Below are 21,919 nucleotides of genomic sequence, written 5' to 3'. Positions count from 1 at the left end.
CACCAACCTTGTCATGAATAAATAACATGAAAATCAGATGGATTTGTAAAAATTAGACCAGTTTCTTTTCTTTCTCTCTTATCTGCCATAGACCCTTTCTGGTAATTGTTCCCTAGAGAACTCAGTCAGTTTACGGGGCCATGGGAAAAGTACTGGAATTTGGGGATTGACTGGCTTTCGGTACAATGAACAAGCATGAACTTGGTAGGACAAGTGGCCACTTAACATTTTGTAACTGATCTGAGATTGCATTGTCCAGACTGTATCTTGTAATCTTGTATTCTCAAGTGCGTTATCCAAGCTTTATTCTGTGTGGAACAGGGCTAACTCGTCAGCTATGGGAAGGGAGTAATTGGTAGTAGAAGGTGGTATAGGCTACAGACAGTTTGATGATCTTACCAGTGGTCTCTACGTCACATGAATGACAAAAATCCTTTTCTAGTTGTGTCTGCGAATTGGATGGATATTAATAATGAAGTTACATTGTTAGAGTTATTGATAATGACCTTTCATTCTAGATTTATTTAAATTCCACAGCAGGTAAATTGAAGTTCCACAACTATTCCAATATTGCAACCATTGTTTTTGTTCCCTTGAAGTAATTTTGCATAAAGTCCCCAATTATTCAAATCGTCACCTAATTATGATTATATTATTTAATTTAGAATAGAGTAGAAAGGATAAATTAGAATCAGTTGATTTGGTGACAGGCTAACATATTTCTCCTGCAGTTTGTAAATTGCGAATTGCTGTTAATATTCTGAAATAAGTGTTTACAATCTAGTTTAAATTGTTTTTCTTGTGAACTTAACTTTTGATGCTGCTGTTAGAATTACTTTACAGGGTGCCACAGGATCACTGACTTGCGGTTTGACAGAGGGTCTTGTACCCGGCACATTCCTGTGAATTCCCAGTATGATGTAGCTAATGTTTAGGTTTAGAGAGCAGATTTTTGGTTAAGTAAAACAAAAATACCATTTGCTGTAAATGTGAAGTAAAGTACTGATAGAGTCAATATCGTAAAGCAAAAAGGTTATGTAGTTGTTGGTTTTGAGTAATAATTTATAGAAATGTTAAAGAACTGCTTACAGTGTAGCTCTCTTATGAGACGAAAACATTAAAGAATCACCAGATCAATGAAACAGTCATTATTACTGCCAAATGTCAACATATACATGATAATCAATTAACTTATTTCAAATGGAAAACAGTAAAACTCCAATAATCCACTTTCTGATTGGTTGGTAATCCTGATAGTTTGGTGTCTGTCTCACTGTTTCCTGTGTTCACTTTAAACTCACTGGGTTCACTGGAAAATGCATAACACTACCGTGAAAAATTTTTTAAAATAATTTCAAGTGTGTTGGGATATTAATGTGAGTAATATCCAGTACTTTGAAAATCTGCCTGTCCAGTAATACCAAAATCCGGAGGCGCTGGATTATTGGAATCTGAAGCAAAGTAAAATCAAGATATCACTAAAAGCTCTAGGAAATCTGCAACTTTTCCCGCTTGGATACAATAAGCACAATAGTTATCTTCTGTGACATAAATTTCCATGAATTAATTGAATCCAGTATTCTGTTAATGTTCCGCTATATAATTTCTATTTGTCATTATGCTGCAGTTGCCTGTGGATCAGCACTGGTGTATTTAAGGAAATGCTATTCTATAGTTACTGTATTTCTTTGTTTCTTGAGCAGCCCTGATGGGAGTTATACCGAAGAACAGAGCCAGGACCCTCAGTTAAAAGTTGCAGCCCAGAATGAATTTGATGACGAGTTTGATGATGAAGAAGTACTGGCCTCAATTGGCACGTGCAAGGCCATGTATGCTTTTGAAGGTAAAAACACTGGAGAAAATAGAGAAGTTAATTCCACTACATAGAAATCCTGCAGCACCAGCAAAATTCTCTTTCCAAAGAAAGGTAATCAATATGTCGGCCTGTCTTTCAATAGGATTGGAGTAAAGAGTAGAGGGTGAGGGTGTTGGGATGTTATATGCAGTTTAGATCTCTGCACCACTGAAGGATATGCTTGGAACAAAGGAAATCTGATCTTTAGATGGCATGTATTTTATAAGAAGAAATTAAACAGTAGACTCATGAGCAGTGATCATAATATGATTGAATTCATACTGCAGTTTGAGACAGAGGAGTATAAGTGACATGTATCAGTATCGGAATGAAATAATGGGAACTACAGAGGCATGAGAGGGGAGCTTGCCCAAGTGGATTGGAGGAGGATACTTTCGGGGATGACAGCAGAACAGAGGTGGCTGAGGTTTCTGGGAATAGTTCACAAGGTGCGGGATAGATTTGTCCCACAGAAGAAGTTGTTCTCAAATGGCAGGGCTAAGCAACTGTGGCTAACAAGGGAAATTGAACACTGCATAAAAACCATGGAAAGGGCACGTAAGGTAGCAAAAATGAGTGGGAAATTGGATGATTAGGAAGCTTTTAAAATGAAACTAAAAGGTAACTAAAAAAGCTATAAGAAAGGAAAGGATGAAATATGAGGGCAATCTAGCTGATAATATAAGGGAGAGTTGATATTGGACCATTGGAAAATGATGCTGGTGAGGTAGTAATGGGGGACAAAGAAATGGCAGATGAACTTAATAAGTACTTTGCTTCAATCTTTACTGTGGAAGACGCCAGCTGAATGCCAGAGGTCCGTAAGTGTCAAGGAACAGGAGTGAGTCTCATTGCTATTACAAAGGAAAAAGTGCTAGGCGAACTGAAAGGTCTTAAGGTGGGTAAGTCATCTGGGCCAGATGGAGTACATCCCAGAGTCCTGAGAGAGGTTGCTGAAGAGATAACAGATGCATTGGTCATGGTCTTTCAAGAATCACTTGATTCTGGCATGGTCCTGGAGGAATGGAAAATTGCAAATGTCACTCCACTCTTTCAGAAGGGAGGAAGCCAAAAGAGAGGAAATTATAGGCTGGTTAGCCTAACCTCAGTGGTTGGGAAAGTGTTTAGGATGAGGTTTTGGGGTACTTGGAGACTAATGATAAAATAAGTCAAAGTGATTCCTGTAAAGGGAAATCTTGCCTGACAAATCTATTAGAATTCCTTGAGAAAGTAACAAGCAGGGTGGACAAAGGGAGGCAGTGGATTTCATTTACTTAGATTTTCAGAAGGCATTGGATAAGATGCCTCTCATGAGGTTGCTTAACAAGGTAAAATCTTATAACGTTACAGGAAAGATACTGGCATGGATAGGGGAATGGCTGACAGACAGAAGGCAGCAAGTGGGAATAAAAGGGGCCTTTTCTGGTTGGCTGCCATGACTAGTGGTGTTCCTCAGGGGTCAGTATTGCGACTGCTATTTTTCACGTTGTTTGTCAATGATGATACGAAGATAGGTGGAGGGTTAGACAGTGCAGTGGAAGCAATGCAATTTCAGCAGGACTTAAACAAATTGGAAGAATGGGCAAAAGTGGCAGATGCAATACAGTTTTGGGAAATTATGATAATGCATTTTGGTAAAAGGAACAACAGTGCAGAATGTTATCTCAATGAGGAGAAAATTTAAACATCAGAGCTGCGAAGGGACTTAGGAGTCCTTGTGTAATACTCCCAGAAGGTTAATTTACAGGTTGAGTCTGTGGTAAAGAAGGCAAATGCAATATTTGGCATTTATTTTAAGGGGAATAAAATATAAATGCAAGTCTTTATAAGACACAAGTCAGGATGCACTCTGAGTATTATCAACAGTTTTGGTCCCCATATCTCAGTAAGGATGTCATTGTCATTGGAGAGAGTCCAGAGGAGGTTCACGAGGATGATTATAGGAGTGAATGTGTTAACATATGAAGAGCGTTTGGCAGCTTTGGGCCTGTACTCACTGGAATTTAGAAGAATGCATGGAGGTCTCATTGAAACCTACTGAATATTGAAAGGACTAGAGAAGGTGGATGTGGAGAGGATGCCTCCTATGGTGGGGGTATCCAGAACTAGAGGGCACAGCCTCAAAATTGAGGGAAGACCTTTTAGAACAGAGGTAAGGAGTAGTTTTTTTTTTAGCCAAAGAATGGTAAACCTGTGGAATGTCTGCCACACTGCGGTGGAGGCCAAGTCCGTGGGTATATTAGATTAGATTACATTATGAGGACACGCAGTCCTCTTTTATTGTCATTTAGTAATGCATGCATTAAGAAATAGTATAATATTCCTTCGGTGTGATATCACAGAAACACAGGACAGACCAAGACTGAAAAACTGACAAAAACTACATAATTATAACATATAATTACAACAGTGCAAACAATACAGTAATTTGATGAAGAACAGGCTATGGGCACAGTAAAAAAGTTCAAAGTCTCTTGAAAGTCCCACATCTCATGCAGACGGGAGAAGGAAGAAAACTCTCCCTGCCACGCCCGACCACAGTCCGACTGTGAGTCGTCCGAAAACTTCGAGCCTCCGACACCGAGCACCATCTCTGCCAAGCACTTCGACCCCCGCCCCGGCAACAGGCAGCAGGCAAAGCCGAGGATTTGGGGCCTTCCCTCCGGAGATTCTCGATCGCACAGTAGCAGTGGCAGTGAACCGGGCATTTCAGCAGTTTCTCCAGATGTTCCTCCGTGCTTCTCACGGCTGTCTCCATCAAATCAGAATTGTGCACAGTACCCTATTTAACAAATAAGATATCATTTCACTGGAGAGGCTGCATGTGCTGCGTCGTGCCGCCCGCCAAAGCAGAAGTTGATAGATTCCTGATTGGTGGGGGTATCAAGGGATGTGGTAAGAGGTCAGGTGTATTGTGTTGAATAGGATTCGGGATGAAATGGCTGAGTGGACTCAATGGGCTGGATGGCCAAGTTCTCCGATGTCTTATGGTGTTATGAGTTTAGAAGATTCAGAAGTGATTTTGGTATATAGATTTTTGGATATTAAGGGAATAAAGGGGTTAAGATTAGGTACATGAAAATGGTGTTGATGTATTTGTGAAATAACCACAGATAATCAGAAACAGTATCGGGGTTGAAACTGCATTACAGCTGCAAGTATGATGGGGCATTGTGCAGAAAAATTTAAACCAAATCTTTTCAAGTCTCTTTTGGGACATCTGGCATTCACTGGAAATGAAACAGCAACAGTGGACAAGGCTCCAAAATTAACAAGCAACACACATCAAAGTTGCTGGTGAACGTAGCAGGCCAGGCAGCATCTCTAGGAAGAGGTACAGTCGACGTTTCAGGCCGAGACCCTTCATCAGGACTAACTGATGGAAGAGCTAGTAAGAGATTTGAATGTGGGAGGGGGAGGGGGAGGAGGAGATCCAAAATGATAAGAGAAGACAGGAGGGGGAGGGATGGAGCCAAGAGCTGGACAGTTGATTGGCAAAAGGGATATGAGAGAATCATGGGACAGGAGGCCCAGGGAGAAGGAAAAGGGGGAGGGGAGGGAAACCCAGAGGATGGACAAGGGGTATAGTCGGAGGAACAGAGGGAGAAAAAGGAGAGAGAGAGAAAGAATGTGTGTATATAAATAAATAACGGATGGGGTACGAGGGGGAGGTGGGGTATTAGCGGAAGTTAGAGAAGTCAATGTTCATGCCATCAGGTTGGAGGCTACCCAGACGGAATATAAGGTGTTGTTCCTCCAACCTGAGTGTGGCTTCATCTTTACAGTAGAGGAGGCCGTGGATAGACATATCAGAATGGGAATGGGATGTGGAATTAAAATGTGTGGCCTCTGGGAGATCCTGCTTTCTCTGGTGGACAGAGCGTAGGTGTTCAGCAAAATGATCTCCCAGTCTGCGTCGGGTCTCGGCAATATATAGAAGACCACATCGGGAGCACCGGACGCAGTATATCACCCCAGCCGACTCACAGGTGAAGTGTTGCCTCACCTGGAAGGACTGTCTGGGGCCCTGAATGGTGGTGAGGGAGGAAGTGTAGGGGCATGTGTAGCACTTGTTCCGCTTACAAGAATAAGTGCCAGGAGGGAGATCAGTGGGGAGGGATGGGGGGGATGAATAGACAAGGGAGTCGCGTAGGGAGCGATCCCTGCGGAATGCAGAGGGGGTGGAGGGAAAGATGTGCTTAGTGGTGGGATCCCGTTGGAGGTGGCGGAAGTTACAGAGAATAATATGTTGGACCCGGAGGCTGGTGGGGTGGTAGGTGAGGACCAGGGGAACCCTATTCCTAGTGGGGTGGCGGGAGGATGGAGTGAGAGCAGATGTGCGTGAAATGAGGGAGATGCGTTTGAGAGCAGAGTTGATGGTGGAGGAAGGGAAGCCCCTTTCTTTTTAAAAAGGAGGACATCTCCCTCATCCTGGAATAAAAAGCCTCATCCTGAGAGCAGATGCGGCGGAGACGGAGGAATTGCGAGGAGGGGATGGCATTTTTGCAAGAGACAGGGTGAGAAGAGGAATAGTCCAGATAGCTGTGAGAGTCAGTAGGCTTATAGTAGACATCAGTAGATAAGCTGTCTCCAGAGACAGAGACAGAAAGATCTAGAAAGGGGAGGGAGGTGTCAGAAATGGACCAGGTAAACTTGAGGGCAGGGTGAAAGTTGGAGGCAAAGTTAATGAAGTCAACGAGCTCAGCATGCGTGCAGGAAGCAGCGCCAATGCAGTCGTCGATGTAGCAAAGGAAAAGTGGGGGACAGATACCACGCGAAGGAAAAGTGGGGGACAGATACCAAGCGAAGCGAAAGCTTCTCCAGAAAACTATATTTCTGTCCTAAGTGTGGATCCAAATTGCAAGTTAAAAGGTTGTATGTGGAAGGGTGAAAGAAAATAATAAAGTTTATCTTTTCTAAGACATGCTTGTGCTTATCATCTGGTTTGATTTTACACCTGATTTGTGAATCTGATTTTAATTCAGGTCAGAATGAAGGAACTATAACAATTGTGGAAGGAGAAATGTTGAGTGTGATTGAGGAAGATAAAGGAGATGGTTGGACAAGAGTTCGACGAAATGAAGATGAGGAAGGATACGTTCCCACGTCTTATGTGGAAGTCTATCTCGACAAAAGTGTCAAAGGTGCAATGACTTATATATAGTTTTAAACAAACTCTAGGTAAAATGTATGTCGGACAGTGTCTGATTTACACATACAAGAGAATGCAACAAAGTGCAATACATTGTGCGATCATGTAATTTCATTATTTCGCATGATATAAGGTGACATTTTCATGTTGCTGGGGAGAAGGAAGGGAGAACTCTCAAGTGCTGTTGGAAGTTTAAAATCAGTGAAATTGACTCTAGCACATCCTAATATCAATGCTAAAGTTAGGATTCAGAGTATTATGTTTGAAAATTAACATTCTTTCTCTGTGCCAATACAAACAATATGCTTTTCTTATCTTGCAAACTAAAGTCAAATCATGGTCCATAAAGAGGAAAACTAATATTTTATCGTTACAAAATCTAATACATCAAATAATGTGTTTTTATTTGTATGCAGATTTTACTGTATTAAATAGCTGCATAATTTTATTTATTTAAAGAACATTATGAGTTTTAAGGCCATAGAGTTCTCTATCCACATCCATGCTGATGCAGCTGCATTATATTACATTATCGTCTATAGTGTAAGTAATTTTCAAGGTCATATCGTTGCCTTTTTTTGCTGTTTTGCTGACACCATGCGGTATTGTGACAGTGAATGGTTAACAGTACTTTGTTATTCTTTGAAACATTCTGGGATAGCCTGAAGTCACGAAAGGTGCAATATAAAGGCACTTTTTTCTTTTTCTCAGTTTGTCTTTCTTTTTCTTTCTCTTTCTCTCAATCCCTCTCCTCACTACCCCCACCCAACCCTCTCCCCCTCCCCTCCCCACCCTCTTTTCCATTTCCCCCTTTCCCCTCCCCCCAACCCTGCTCTCTCCCCTCTCTTTACAATTTTATTTTTCCATAATGAACTGCATGCAGCACAAGTCTCTGAATAGAGAATTTTCTAAATAATCTAATGTATCACTGTTTAATAATAATTTTGCTATTTAGTCTTTGAAATGTGGACCATCTGCATCAGCACTAGGCAGTTTTTTATATCTCTATTACTTGACCATCTTTTGAATGTAATTATTTGCATGGCAGCCTGGGCTAATTGTAATTATAACAGGGTGTCCATTAAGAACAAAAGTATGTGTTAGTCCATTAGTTTTGTTTGCACCGTCTTTTATTTTTATTGTTTCCCAGTTTTTAAAATCTCTTAATCAGCTTGCTGATTATCTAAGAAAATTTGAGCAGAGAGATTAGTTGATGTCAGGAGGACTGAATACAACCATTTTGCAAACAATGCAGAGTAAAACTTCTTTGGGTGCTTGGGTAAAGAGTGTAAATTTAGTGTCGTTGAAGTCATTTGACTAAAAGTGCAAAGTACAATGCACAACTGCATCTGTCTTTTTGCATTTAGCACTGGAAACTGAAGAGGAATTTCTCTCCCATTTACTTCACTGGTGTACACCGCCCTCCTTTTAAGTCAGTATACAACCGTGTATAAATTTGTAAATTGCAGAAACCCATTTTAGAGAGATTTCTGCAGCAAGGAGATGCATAACTTTTTCTACAGTCAGAAACATCTTTCTCCTGTCCATCAGTTATCAGTGTTAATTTTGATAATCATAATTGTGATTTGTTTTGTTACCTTAAGTGTAAGTCTGTTTGATAGGAATGGCTCTGAAAGAAAAACTTTTTGCTGCAAATTTGATGCATGCAAGTGTTCAGAACAATGAAAGACTTAATATGAACTTTAAAAAAACATGTATCAGGAGCTGTGAGCAATTAATTATAAGTATGACTATTGTCACCTGAACATTTAGCTCTACGCTAGTTATTGTCTATAACAATACCGTAACAACAATTTATGCTAAGGAAGAATTCATCAACAAATAACCTTTTTGAAATACAGTATTTAAAGAAAAATCCACATTACATTCTACTTGTGTGCACAGTCATTACCAGCAGAAATTAGCACAAAATAGTAAACACTCAAGTGATTTGTCCCTCATTTTCTTTTACCTTTTTTGATGTTTTTGAATTTTGTTGAAAGAAATCCATTAAGCCAGCCCATACTTTGTGAATGTTGACAGATAATTTTGATTTAATTTTCAAACCAACCTTGTTTTACTTTGATATCCCAGACTCTGAGGTCTCAAAAAATTATACAAATTATATGGTTTTCTACATCTTCTTTTGGAAGCTGATTGCTTTCTACTATGTCATCATTCTTCATATTTAAGTTCCTTTCTAATAGATGGTAGGGTCAGATATCGTAAACATTTTTTTTTGTTTCAGCACATCCCAAAAAGCCAAAATGTCTGTAATAGTTGATTTACACGGTCTCATATCTTGGAAGGCCATAGGTTTAGGATTCCTGACAAATGGCACAACATTACTTGTCCAGTCTCAACCCTTAGTTGCAGTTGAGATTCACTATTTTGACTCAGTGATGAGAGGTTTTCCCTGTGAGAAGATGCATTGTGAAGTAGGCTTGTGTTCTTTGTCTTTTGGAAGGATTAGAGGTGATCTCACAAAACAAATCTCTTAGCAGGAATGAATTTTTTTTCTCCTGTTGTTTGTTTCCAAAGAATTTTTTTTTTGTTATTATTGCTGGTCTGTAGGAATGGTGATAATTTTCAAAGTTTCTAGTTCAGAACTTCTCCAATTCCTAATTCTTTAAGTTTTGTCTTGTCTTGTCCATACTGCTCCAACTGCCGCCGCTGGGCTATAAGCATGCAGGAGCAATGTGTGGTTAAGTGCCTTGCTCAAGGACACAACACGCTGCCTCGGCTGAGGCTCGAACTCACAACCTTCAGATCACTAGTCCAACGCCTTAACCACTTGGCCAAATGCGCCAACGCGTTTTACATATAACGACATAGAAAATTTACTGTATTTACTATATTGGATATTAAACAGTAGCAATTTATAATCATAATTTGGTGAAAATGAGTAAAGATGTTTTGTTACATTCTTCCAAAGAAGTATAATGCTAAGTTAATATTTGTCTAAAAGCAATGCTAATTCCACTCCCCGTCTATTGTATTCTCAGACATTATTTCTCATGTAGAGAACAATCAGGAATCCTGCTTTCAAACCTCCACTGGTGATGCTGTGAGCCAAACAGTTAAAATAACCAGGGAAAGAGCCCTATAATTCCACTTATTCTCCTGGCCACATGAAGGCTCTTTGCCTCTTGGAGATGTTCCCACTGCAGCTGAACTAAGATCGACAACTCAGTGGGGTGGAGGTTTGAATCTCCCTCTCATCATTTGTTATATCTGTCCCTCCATTTGATTTTTTTTGTAAAATTGTCTATATTTTGAGCCTGAAAATAAATCTGTTTTAGTGCCTTTATGAAAGATACTTGAGATAATACAGTTACTACAAACATGTTGCAAATTATGCTGTTAGTAATCATAGTGTTGCGTCATGGTGTATGGAAAATTAGTGACAACAGATGTCAAAACTTGCCAGCTTTAAAATTGTCCAGAGTCCTTTCTTCATTTATGATTACCAGTCACTTCTCAAAGTAATGGTTGTATGGTTTTAAGAAAACTTTGACATTGGTGTTGCGCCATAGCTGTAGGAAAATCAGAACATAACTATGTAAAATAACACATCATACAAAATAGCAATTGTTGCTGTGAAATCACTCCCATTGTTTATATCTTTTCATAGTGATGCTTCCAAAGCTGAAAGAATCACGCTTTGAAGCAGTATTTTAAAGCTAATATGTTCTTTTTTGGTGTGTCCGATTTCAAATGCATTCTAATATATATTAAAAAGAAAATAATTTAATCTTTTCTGTCTTTTGATGTCATGACTTACTTTCTTCAGTAATGATATATTTGTGCTGTATTTTGGAGAATGGGTGCTTTAATCCAGCAGTTAAATAAAGACCCCTTGTAAGGTGGTGTCTAATTTCTATTCAATAGAACATTATGGCAGGTTATGAGATTCATGTCCTCTGCAAGTGAACAGAAATTCAACTGCAATGGGAGACTTCATTCAATCTTTCAGACACTTTGTAGAGCCATTTTTCTTCATATAGGGACCCACAATTATCTTTGGTTTGCATTTGAATCAGCTATTTCCTTTATTTCTGCTCTCTTTTAAAGATTTACCCTTCTGTGATTGAATTCAGAACACTTAGCTGCATCAGTAGTGTATGATTTACCATTGTTTCTGGACATATGGTGAACAACTAAAATCATGGCTTATCATTTGGAGAATAGAAAGTTTATCTCTCTACAGATACATTGTCGGTTCCAAAAAGAAGGCACGGATATCTGAAAACTGTAGCTGCTGAAAACATGAAATAAAGCAGAAAATGTTGAAAATACTCAGCAGGTGTGGTTGTATCCATGGGAAGAATACTGAGCTCTTTTTTTGCTTCCCACGGATGTCCTGACCAAGCTGTTTGCAACATTTTGTGTTTTTATTCCATATATGATATGTTTGCTAATGACCTGACACAGAATGTCAATGGCACATAGAGCTAAGCTACTAATTGATGTCAGAGTTAATATCCAGAATGTTTACATTACACTAGATCAGGGGTGCCCAACCTTGTTTATGCCATGGACTCCTACCATTAACCAAGGGGTCCATGAACCCCATGTTGGGAATCCCTGCACGAGAAAATTTTCACTTTTCATTAAAATTGGCCATGTTATATTTCTGCTTGTTCTGTACTCTGGTTAAAATTTTGAACATTTCTGTGATTTTAAAAAATTTTGTTAAGATACTTAGTGTTTGCTTATGCCTTCAGTTTATTAAGCACCATAGAGTCTAGCTGCTAAACAAAGAAATGGAATGCATAGGTTCAGTACTTCATTATTTTTGAATGCATTCTGGTAATTTTCTTCCTCAAATTGCACAACCTATGAAATTTCTGATTGTCCTTAACATTGTCCATGTTACTAACATGTGTCCCTTTCTTCCCCCTCTGGACTCTAGGTACCTAAGGTGGTGTGCTGGTCCATGAATCACGGGGCGAGCTGGTATGCAAGAACACGGTTCTTCTGCTTAACAATATTAAAAATGGAAGACTATATGGATTTTTTGCCTGGTTTAGTTTTTAATAAACAAAAGCAAAACCAGAGAGAGAGAAAAAATGATATGATCATAAGGTGCAAGTGCTTGATATTATTTTATGGCATGCCATCTATTCTAATTAACCTGGATACTCTTTAAATGATGGGAAAAAAAAATAATTTCCTGATGCATGCCACTGTTTAAAATTTTGCCCATCTAAAAAAAACCTGACATAAATTTTGAAATCTACTTAACAGAATACATGTACTTCATTACCACAGCCGTAACTGCCCAGGGTGTGGGCAGCTATTGTTCATGAGCTCATTAATAGAGCCAAGCTGAAGGTATTTAATGTTTGGGGGCAAACAGTAAAATTAAACAAACTGACAACTTAATTTCATTTTCTTCTATATAACAACTTAAAGGATCATCTAGAGTTGCCACAAATCTTTACAGTGTTCATAGAAATTATTTCACCGAAATACTAGTGCTGTCAAAATTCTAATTATATCAATTCCTGCTTGCCTTGAGCATTACTTTCTTACATTACTCATGATTACTACACATGCTCACATTGGAAACCCTTGTATTTAGTTACAAAAGGTGAAACTGCATTGAGTGATTGGAAGCTGTAAAAATTATATAATGAAACATTAACTAAAATGCAGTTAATTTTCATTCATCCTCACCTCTACTGAGTTTGTGAATAAGTTCAATATTTGATTTTTTTTCTACCTCTTCTGAACTTTCAAACATCTCCAGCCAAGGTAGCCTGGTAAAATAGAGCACCTTCCTAAAGTTATTTAATATGCAAAGAAGTTACCTGAGTCCCTATTTACTTGTAAGCGTTTAGCCAAGTAGAAACACTGAACTGTTTTTTGTAACTGCTATTTTTAGTGTGAATTTGGTTGTTTTAATTAATTGTCAAAATCTGCAGTAATTGGGATGACAGAATTCAGTTAGCCAAGTGCATTTATGGTCATGCGGTACATGTATCTGGTATATGGTAGATTTCTTTGTTACCATCACATCATCATTATCATTTTGGTTGTAGCACTGCCCAACATCGAACTTCAGCCCATCTTTTCTAGTCTGCATGCTCGCCCTGATGCTCTACCTGTGCCCACCTTAATTAAAGTCACTGCCTGTGACTTAGCACATATTTCTGCATTGTTATTTTGTTGGCTTTATGAGGTAGAATTGCTGGTCATGTGACACTTTTTATTTTCTTGCATGTTCGCCTGTGTATTTGTTGGAGTTTATGCTGAACGGTAGCTGCTCTCCTTAAAGCTGCCTACAAACCACTGTCTGCTAAACTACCGGGGTTTCAGCTGTTTGTAATAACTTCTCCACTGAAAATCAGAGTGAAAATGTGAAGAAATGGTTTGCTAAATAGTTTACATTAACAGTGCATATAGAGCCAGGAATGAGAGATTCAGGGAAGCACCTTGCATTTGATTTGCATTTCTGCGAGGATTTCTAAAAATTTTGCCCATTGCTTGACCAATCATTTTTTAAACTAAGAATTGCTGTTTTACTGGTTGTAAACTGCACCTTAAAGAGACAGCACTAAATCCCTAGTTCCATTATTATCCTAGACTAGATCAAAACAAAGTTGAATTGGTAATAAGGGATATGGGAGAAAGAGCAGTGTGGTATTATTCCATCTGAGGTCAAATGGGCAACCCACTTTCAAATACGTGCTAGTTATTTTCTGCAACTTAGCACCAAGAGCCATACTAGCACTCTGTTTTCACCTCCAGTAGAGATGTATCTTTACTAATTATCATCCTGTTGGTGAATATTTGAGATTGGAAATGCACATACAGGAGGTTCAATGTGTGTCTGGTTCTTTCTGGCAGGGCTGTATTGATTGATATTAAAAATATATTTTTTAAGAATTCTCACATTGTGTGAAAGTAATTGTTTGGCAAACATTGTTAAAATTATTCAGACTTTTTTTATATTTATAATTCCTCTCATTGATGATTGGAATTACAATGGGAAGCTGCTTTTAAGGTGCAGGTTTTACCAAAACACATAATTTATTCTGTCAGGACCAATTATGAAGCAGAAAAGGCTCACATATAGTCCTAAGAGGTTACCCTCATATATAATCCTAAATTAATTAAAAAATAGCTAACTACATTTTCACAGTAGAGTGCATTTTAATAAAATTCAGCTGAAACCCTGTGTTTTATATCAGTATTATAAATACAACAGTTGCAAAAAATGTAAATACCTCATTGATTTCTTTAAAAGACAGGAGTCCTCCTTGGATTTTCATTACACAGACTTCTATTTTACTCCTTCCAAGTGTGTATTTTTTCTTTAGTTAATCTACAATCATCAGGGTTTATTGTTTCTTTGCATTTGATTGTAATGCATTTTTGAGGAACTTTTGTCTTGATGCACCAAACTAGTGCAGCTGTGGTGTCTCAGTGTTCCAGAGGATAGACTGTAGAGACGTGTTCAGGAATATCCAGGAGGAGCTAGAAGTTTAGAGCACCCAGATTTATAGTTTACTGTCTCGTCATCACAAGAAGGTAAATAGAATGTTAAATTGATTTTGGATGGTTGGGTACATTGCTTGATAATTTTTTTCAGAATTTAGCTCTCTAATTTTCTTTTCCCATGGAAGAATTTTTATCCTGAGCTAAAATAATGTAGTTGCTTTTGAAATTACCCTTTCAAAATGTTTTGAAGGCCACTGCACATAGCCAAGCGTTATCCATATCCTATTGAACAAAGGTTGTGTAGATAAGCCATCTTGAGTATTTCCTCAGAATTTTTCCACCCTTTCCTATGGACAATAGATTTGACCTTATTCTAATAGTGTAAGAGAAATAGGAATTGAGTGTAAAATCCAGAGTCAACTGTTGGATGGAACTATTGATTTGGGAGAATGTGAGGTTCCTCGTTCATTCTGTGAATTAACTAACATTTACCCAGGGATCCCTATCCTCCACAATTCCCCTTTTTATTTTTGTTTTATGCACAGATCATAATGGTGCAATATGTTGTTAACTCACCCCTTGGTTATTAGATTATTGTTTTGTTTCCTTGTTATCTACTGTAGAGATTTGATAAGTATTTAGATCTTAATAGCAGTAATTTTATTAAGTCTTATGTTTAGAAAAATTGATTGTCATCAATTAGGAATAAAGAGTATGGAAGTTGTGGATTATTTGGGATGGAACATCTCAGCATGATGGAGTCTGGCAGTAGAAGAATGTTTTGAAAAAGAACATAGTTTAACTTCTGTAAAACTAAATTGACCAAATAAAAGTGACTGTTAGCTTCCCTGATGTGGATCCCAGGGATGACTTGTTTTGCTACTTGCTAGTTCGGCCTTGGCACTGGAAGATGAAAGATAACCTCGAACTGTTTGCACATCCAGAATGGGTCCATAATAGTCATGTGTTAAATGCAGAGAATAAAGAAGGAACTAGATATAGTTGACAGTACCTACCAAACTGTTGAGTTGTAGTTTTACAGTAGTCAGAAATGACAAAAAACTTACCCAAAGTCGACAGTGGTTGGGATCAAAGGAGCAACAGTAAATCCTAATGAACTTACTGAAGAAACAATGCACACGAAGGGACCAAAAAAATCTATCTGAACATTCTTCTTTATATTGTGGTCACTCTTTGCAACTATTGTTTTTTTAAAAGGTTGCAATTGTTTTTTTTTTATTTCTCTGTTTCTGGAGGAGCTCTGTCCTCTCCATATGCTGTGATTTTTGCTTTTTGGTTTTGGCTTTGCCTATCCCAGTCAAATGCAAGGGTGCATGTTCTGATTTTAATAATCATTTTTAAATTAATATATCATTAATTTATTAACAAAAGTTCAATTCAAGTGCCATTGCTCATGAGATTTTTTTCTGTAGATTTGTTTATAGAGTTGAAGATAATTTTGCTATTGTTCCTGGTGTATTTGGGTGTTTTTTTAAATGAGCTTTCCTGAATCACCTGAGGGCTTTGCTTCAAGGTGAAAGTAACTGGGGAGGAAGCATGTTTGCAGGAGCACGTCAGTTTTACACACTGTTCTGTTGGAATGGAGTAAAATGTTGGATTTCCTTCAGACATGCAGTGCTGTTACTTATCAGAGAAATAGATTAAGTAATTGTGTGAACCAATTCAAATTCACCATTGAAAATGAAACTGTCATGCAGTCATGGAAATGGACCAGGCCTAACTAGGTATTACACTGTTGGGCAGGAGAGCCAAAACTGAAAAGGAAGTAAAAGCCCATTGTTTTAGCATGTCTTTAATTCACTTAGTATGACTTTTCTTTGTTCAACATAGACTCATTTGACTGTTATTTCTACCCTGCAATCTACGGATCTATACTTGCCAGCTTTCCTAAGCAAATATTGTCCTAATCTTAGCAGTGTTTGTACATCACTGTTAAGGTCATTTTTTTGTATATTTCAATTTTTTAAAAATAACTATACAAATAACTATACATCTGCAATTCAGATATAGTGCACAATAATGCTGCATTAGAAAGTTTCATATAGACATGCTTAATTTTTAAGTAAATTTTCACTCAGAGTTAGCTGCAATACAATTTAGTTATGGCACGGGTGATGGTTCATTGAAGAAGTCAGTCCTTATTTTGCCTTAATGACTGCAACTGTATGATTAAAGTTATGCTTGTTAGTAAAATTTGGCATTTAGAATGCTCACAGTTAGCTTGAGGAGTTACAAGATTTAATTTTGAATATTTGTTTACATTTTTAAGTTACTATAGATACTGTTAATAATGCTGATACTCCACCTACCTGCTGTCTAACAGAGCCTGAAGCCATTTCCATAAAGTGCAAAAAATGAAAGCATTCTGCAGTGAGTTTGGTCCAATGCCAATACAGTTAATTTAGTAAATTTCTTCAGTAAGTTTCTAAAAGCTGCACATGCCCAACTTATACGTTAGAAAAATATAGTCAGGTCAACTTCAGATTGCCTTTTAGCAATCCAAAGCTACTTGCTCTGTTTGCTTTTGCTAAGTTAATTTGTTCTGCATCTCCTGCAGTTTACTGTTACAATAATAAGCCAAGAGCGTGTTTTTGCTCTGCTGTTTCTTTTTACTTCTAGTACCCATCATCAGCCTATTGAACTCTCTATCCTCTCATTCTCAGCACTTTGCATAAAAAGTGTTTTCAGTACAGAATATTTTCCTTTAACTGCCTTTATAGAGATATGTCATCCAAGGATTAACGATGACTCAAATCTCTTTAATCGTCTTGTCTGTTTAAACTGTATTGCACACTCTATATGATAAACTCTGCTAGATTATTTTATAGACTGTGGTTACTAATGTATTTATTTGTAATTAATGCACAAAATTGAGAACTTATTAGCACTGTACAATACATATCATTTATAGAGATATCTTAATTGGTTTTGTTTCCTATTTTAAGAAAGATTTTTTATGTACAATGTTTAAGTGTTCATCTTTGAATAGCAATTTACTTGTTGACTTCTGATATCACTTTCTGTATCATGTTATAAGTTAATCTCCTTAAGACATAAGTTGAGAGTGAGCTGCAAGAAGTCCAGTGCTAATTCAGAAGCCTGTTTGTAACCACTCAATTAATTTAAAGTTCTCAGTTTAAGAGTATTCAAAAAAATAAAATACTGTAAACATTAATACATGCATAAACAAGTAAGCAACCAGGCACATTATAACATAATTCAGTGCATAACTAAATACAGTTATCTGGCTTGATCAAATGATGCACCAGAAAAGGACATAAAACGTTCCATTCCAAAATAATTAACCCCGCCCACACTCCCTGATTATGGATCTTAAGATACAAAAACTCAGGAAAGATGGCAAGTATTGAGAATTGAATCAAATGGCTGTCAGCTCATGTTTATAGAGAAACTGCTTTTCACAAGCTGCCACAAAATGGTCTTTTTTTTATAATGCACTATAAAACAGGCAGTTATCCAGTCTCCCTTCTTTGTTCTGGAGGTATTTGAAATCATAATTTTCCATTTAAGGAGGATTATTATGGTTAACTGATAATGAGTGAGAGGGATTTCATAACATAAATTTCTATGGACTGTGCGGTATTGTAAATCAAATTTTCCTTGTAATATTCTTAAACTGTAATGGTATGTGAGGAGCCTATGAAGTAGAATGTTATAGATATGACTGCTTTGACTTTGCTGATGAGTTCAAGGAGCTGGCATCAGAAGCCAGGTTGTTCTGCTCCGAAACAGCAGCATCAGGGCAACATCATGAATCATTTTGCTTTTGCCTTCAAAATCTTGTATGCCATATAAAATGAGCCAGAAATAGGAATGTTACAATTAGCATCTTATTGACTTTTATTCCCTCTCATTGTGTGAATATTTTGGAGCAAAGTGGTAACACTTTTTTTAAATGAAAAAAAGCCATCCAGAAAAAGTTGCTTCTGTTATTGTTAATTGAAGATTACAAATGTTGTTTGTTGGTTCGACATAAAAATTGTATTTGCTGTTTTTATATAGTGTAACTTTCTTCTTTGTCACCTTTGACCTCCAGAAATACTATCCTGATTTTTTTAATTTTATATACAATTATATCTACAAAAATATTATAATTGTGCACTTTTGTTATGCCTTGTTTCTGAGCACTGAGTTATTTTTGTTTTTAGAAGATTATTTTACCCTGTAAAATGTGCCAATATGGAAGTTCCAGTTTATGCAATTTAATGCTGTGCTGTTTTAGTGAATATTGTCAAAGCTCACTCCCCAACTTACCCTATACCGAACCCACATGTAGAACTATATTATAGGAATCAATTTAAAAAGTGATACACAAATGTTGGAAATCTGAAATAAGAGCAGAAGATGCTGATTTATTTCTGAATGAGACAGATGGACAAATTTTTCAGCAAAACTGGCTGTCCTTTGATAATGTGATTTTTTTTCAGGAAAACTCATTACAGATATTCCTCAAGCCTGACTAAGGAAATAAAGTAAGATAAAACTAGGATAGGTTTGTGAAGTGGAATTATTTGTACACAGTCCAAATTTAACTTGAACTGAGCATTTGCTTACAGTAATTTTATTTCTTTTCTGAGGAAAAGAGACTTGTATAATGTTTTACCATGCCCAGTTTGAAATTCGTTCACATGGCCTAAGGGTTAAATGCATGCAATGTGGAGTTGTGAGGGCAGATGTCTTTTTGTCCCCTTGTATAAATTTAACATGTTTTTATATTACTGAGCTGAGGGGGAGAAACACCCTGTTTAAAAGGGCCATAAACAGGGGATGCTAATGTCATTGAACTTCACTGCCTAGGTACAGAATGAGTAACAGTGTGAGTAAAGCATGGTAACATTCCAAATACAATGGAGCACCTGTAAACATGAATTTTATTTTAATAAAATTGCATTGAGAAAAATTACATTATATTTTTTAAGATAAGCAAATTGGTAAAGAAAAAAATATTGAAAGGATTTCAAAATCTATGCCAACTCTGGATGGATATCGACAGGACTCCAGATTCTCACTGGAATTCTTAAGAAACCAGATTTGTCGTGATTCCTGGAGGTGAATGAGGAGCTAGTGTGCCAACTTCAGAGACTTCAGCCTATTAATAGGAAAGAACTAAAAAAAATGTTTATAAGGATGGGGCCAGTATACTAATAAAACATTTGTAGATATATATTTTTTGCATAAAATACTGTATTTGAAATGTTAACAGTTTTATAAAACACTGTCTCTCTGTTGTCACCCAACCACTTCTAAAATAAGCATCTAGAAATCTCTAAGTGTCAGTTTGATAATTAGTCTTTAAAACTACAGCATAAGTTGTTATTTTTCCTGAAAATCTCTGCATTTTAAGATCATAAGATGTTAATGTTTGTCCTCATCAACAAAGAAATCGTGGGAACCAAAGTCATTATGTGAGTGTCATCATCTGACTTTGGATTTGGTAATGAGTGGCAGCCTCTGAACTTGTGACTACAGATATTATGAATGAAATTTATGAGTTTATTTTAAAAATCTTATCAATGCTGCTAGTGAGCAACATGAGCATATGGAACAAGACCAAAGTGACAATGGAAGACCAGAGTGCTTATCAGCATCTCGAAAGTCGGAACAAAACTGAATTATAAAGCATCAGCAATCCTTCACGGGAGGAAATACGAAATATAAAGAAGTAGATATTTCATTCTGTGATAGCAGAAAGCTTGCATTCAGCTTGTGATTTAACAAAATGTTCTTTTGTTATCCGTTGAGTTTGCCAAATGTGAAATCAGCGTCTTTAATTTCCCTTTCTAAAGGTTTAAATGAACAAATCCTGGCTTGAAATAAAGTGAAAGTTTAATTAAACAGCTTATTTGAACATGTAAAGACCAACTGTGTGGACTTAATTTCTTGTTACTGAACTAGAACCTATTGCTGCATGACCTGAACTGAGGGAAGTGGTTATACAGTATTTGCAGATGGTCCTATGCAATTGCTATGTAATATAAAAATTTAATTATGAATAACTATTTTACATTTAGAAAAATTGAAAACTTTATCATTTTATATGAACCTATTAGTAAAAATCCTTCCTTTGAACATATTTTATTGTAAAAATGAACTGCGCAGATAGTGTTTGTACAAATCAGAAGAGAAGAAGAAAGACCCAATTTGGGAAACTAATAATCCTAAGTAATTTGGCATGTTGAAAAACTATTAACAAGTAAAACTGGTAAAAAATACAGTGGGATAGAGATCAGTTGCAGATATTGGCGGAGAAATGGCAGATGGAATTTAATCCAGCTAAATGTGAAGTATTGCACCTTGGTAAGTCAAATGTGAAGAGATGGTACACTGTTAAAGGCAAGACCTTTAATGGTGTTTATGAGCAGGAGGATCTTGGGATCCAAGTTTATTTCTCCCTGAAAGTGGCTGCACAGGTTGATCAAGTGGTTAAGAAGGCATAGGGCATGCTTGCCTACATTCGTCGAGGCACTGAGTTCAAAGGTCAGCAAGTTTCGGCTTTATAAAACTCTGGTTGGGTTGCATCTGGAGTACTGCAAACAGTTCTGGCTACCCCATTATAGGAAGGATGTCAAGGCTTTAGAGAGGGTGCAGAAGAGGTTTACCGCACCAGGATGCTGCCTGGATTAGAGGGCATGTGCAATAACGCGAGTTTGAACAAACTTGGGTTGTTTTCTCTGGAGTGGCGGAGGATGAGGGAAGGTTTACAAGATTATGAGAGGTTTAGATAGAGCAAACAGTATCTTTTTCTCAGAATTGAAATGTCTAATACCAGAGGGTATGCTTTTAAGGTGAGAGGAGATGTGAGAAACAAGTTTTTTTTTTACACAGAGGTTGGTTGGTGCCTGGAATACATTACTTGGGATAGTGGTAGATGCAGATACATTCAGGACTTTTAGGAGATGTTTGAATAGGGACATAAATGTCAGGAAACTGGGAGGATAGGGACATTGTGTAGACAGAAGAGATTAGTTGGCCATCTGATTACTAATTTAATTGGTTCAGCACAACACTGTGGGCTGAAGGGCCAGTTCCTGTGCTGTATTCTATGTTCTGATGGTGAAAAAAATGAGCCATTGGAATTACTCGAAATACTCAGTGTGCAGAAATGAAGGGAGGGAAAGGTTGAATATTATCTAATTGAAAATTGTAATACTCATATGAAGGACTTGAGTTATAAACTATTTTTAAGAAGTGTTCACAATGCCATGATAATACTTAACTAAGTTTTGGTAGTTAAAAGTTTCAGCCTTTTGCCAATACATGCTTTAGTTTAATTCTATTCAAGAATTTAAAAGTGTTCAAGGCTAAGGCAGTTTCAGTACAGCATTTTTTATAGGTTGATCTTGTAGCTTCCCTCAATGCACCTGAAATATTTTCTATATAAAATAAAAAAATGTTTCTCACAATATTTGAAGATTCCTTAA

At 37.2% G+C, this 21,919-nt stretch overlaps 1 protein-coding gene across 11 annotated transcripts in view; it reads left to right on the top strand.

Moving 5' to 3' along the window:
* The window catches only part of fnbp1b (formin binding protein 1b), a 220,142-nt gene extending 199,788 nt beyond the window's left edge, over positions 1 to 20,354 (top strand). For 4 of the 11 annotated variants that reach the window (XM_072240170.1, XM_072240169.1, XM_072240167.1 and 1 more), the window contains 2 exons: positions 1,704 to 1,843; positions 6,841 to 10,852. In XM_072240170.1, the coding sequence (XP_072096271.1) occupies positions 1,704 to 1,843; positions 6,841 to 7,019 (319 nt within the window). In that variant the 3' untranslated portion in view covers positions 7,020 to 10,852. Of the gene's footprint in view, positions 1 to 1,700; positions 1,844 to 6,840; positions 10,854 to 11,922 lie in introns of those variants that run through there. The other 7 variants (XM_072240165.1, XM_072240166.1, XM_072240162.1 and 4 more) reach the window with 4 other exon arrangements.
* Positions 20,355 to 21,919: the final 1,565 nt, after the last annotated feature.

The sequence above is a fragment of the Mobula birostris genome, chromosome 22 (assembly GCF_030028105.1).
Source record: "Mobula birostris isolate sMobBir1 chromosome 22, sMobBir1.hap1, whole genome shotgun sequence".
NCBI classification, from domain to species: Eukaryota; Metazoa; Chordata; class Chondrichthyes; order Myliobatiformes; family Myliobatidae; genus Mobula; species Mobula birostris.
This window is presented reverse-complemented; position numbering and strand designations above follow the sequence as displayed.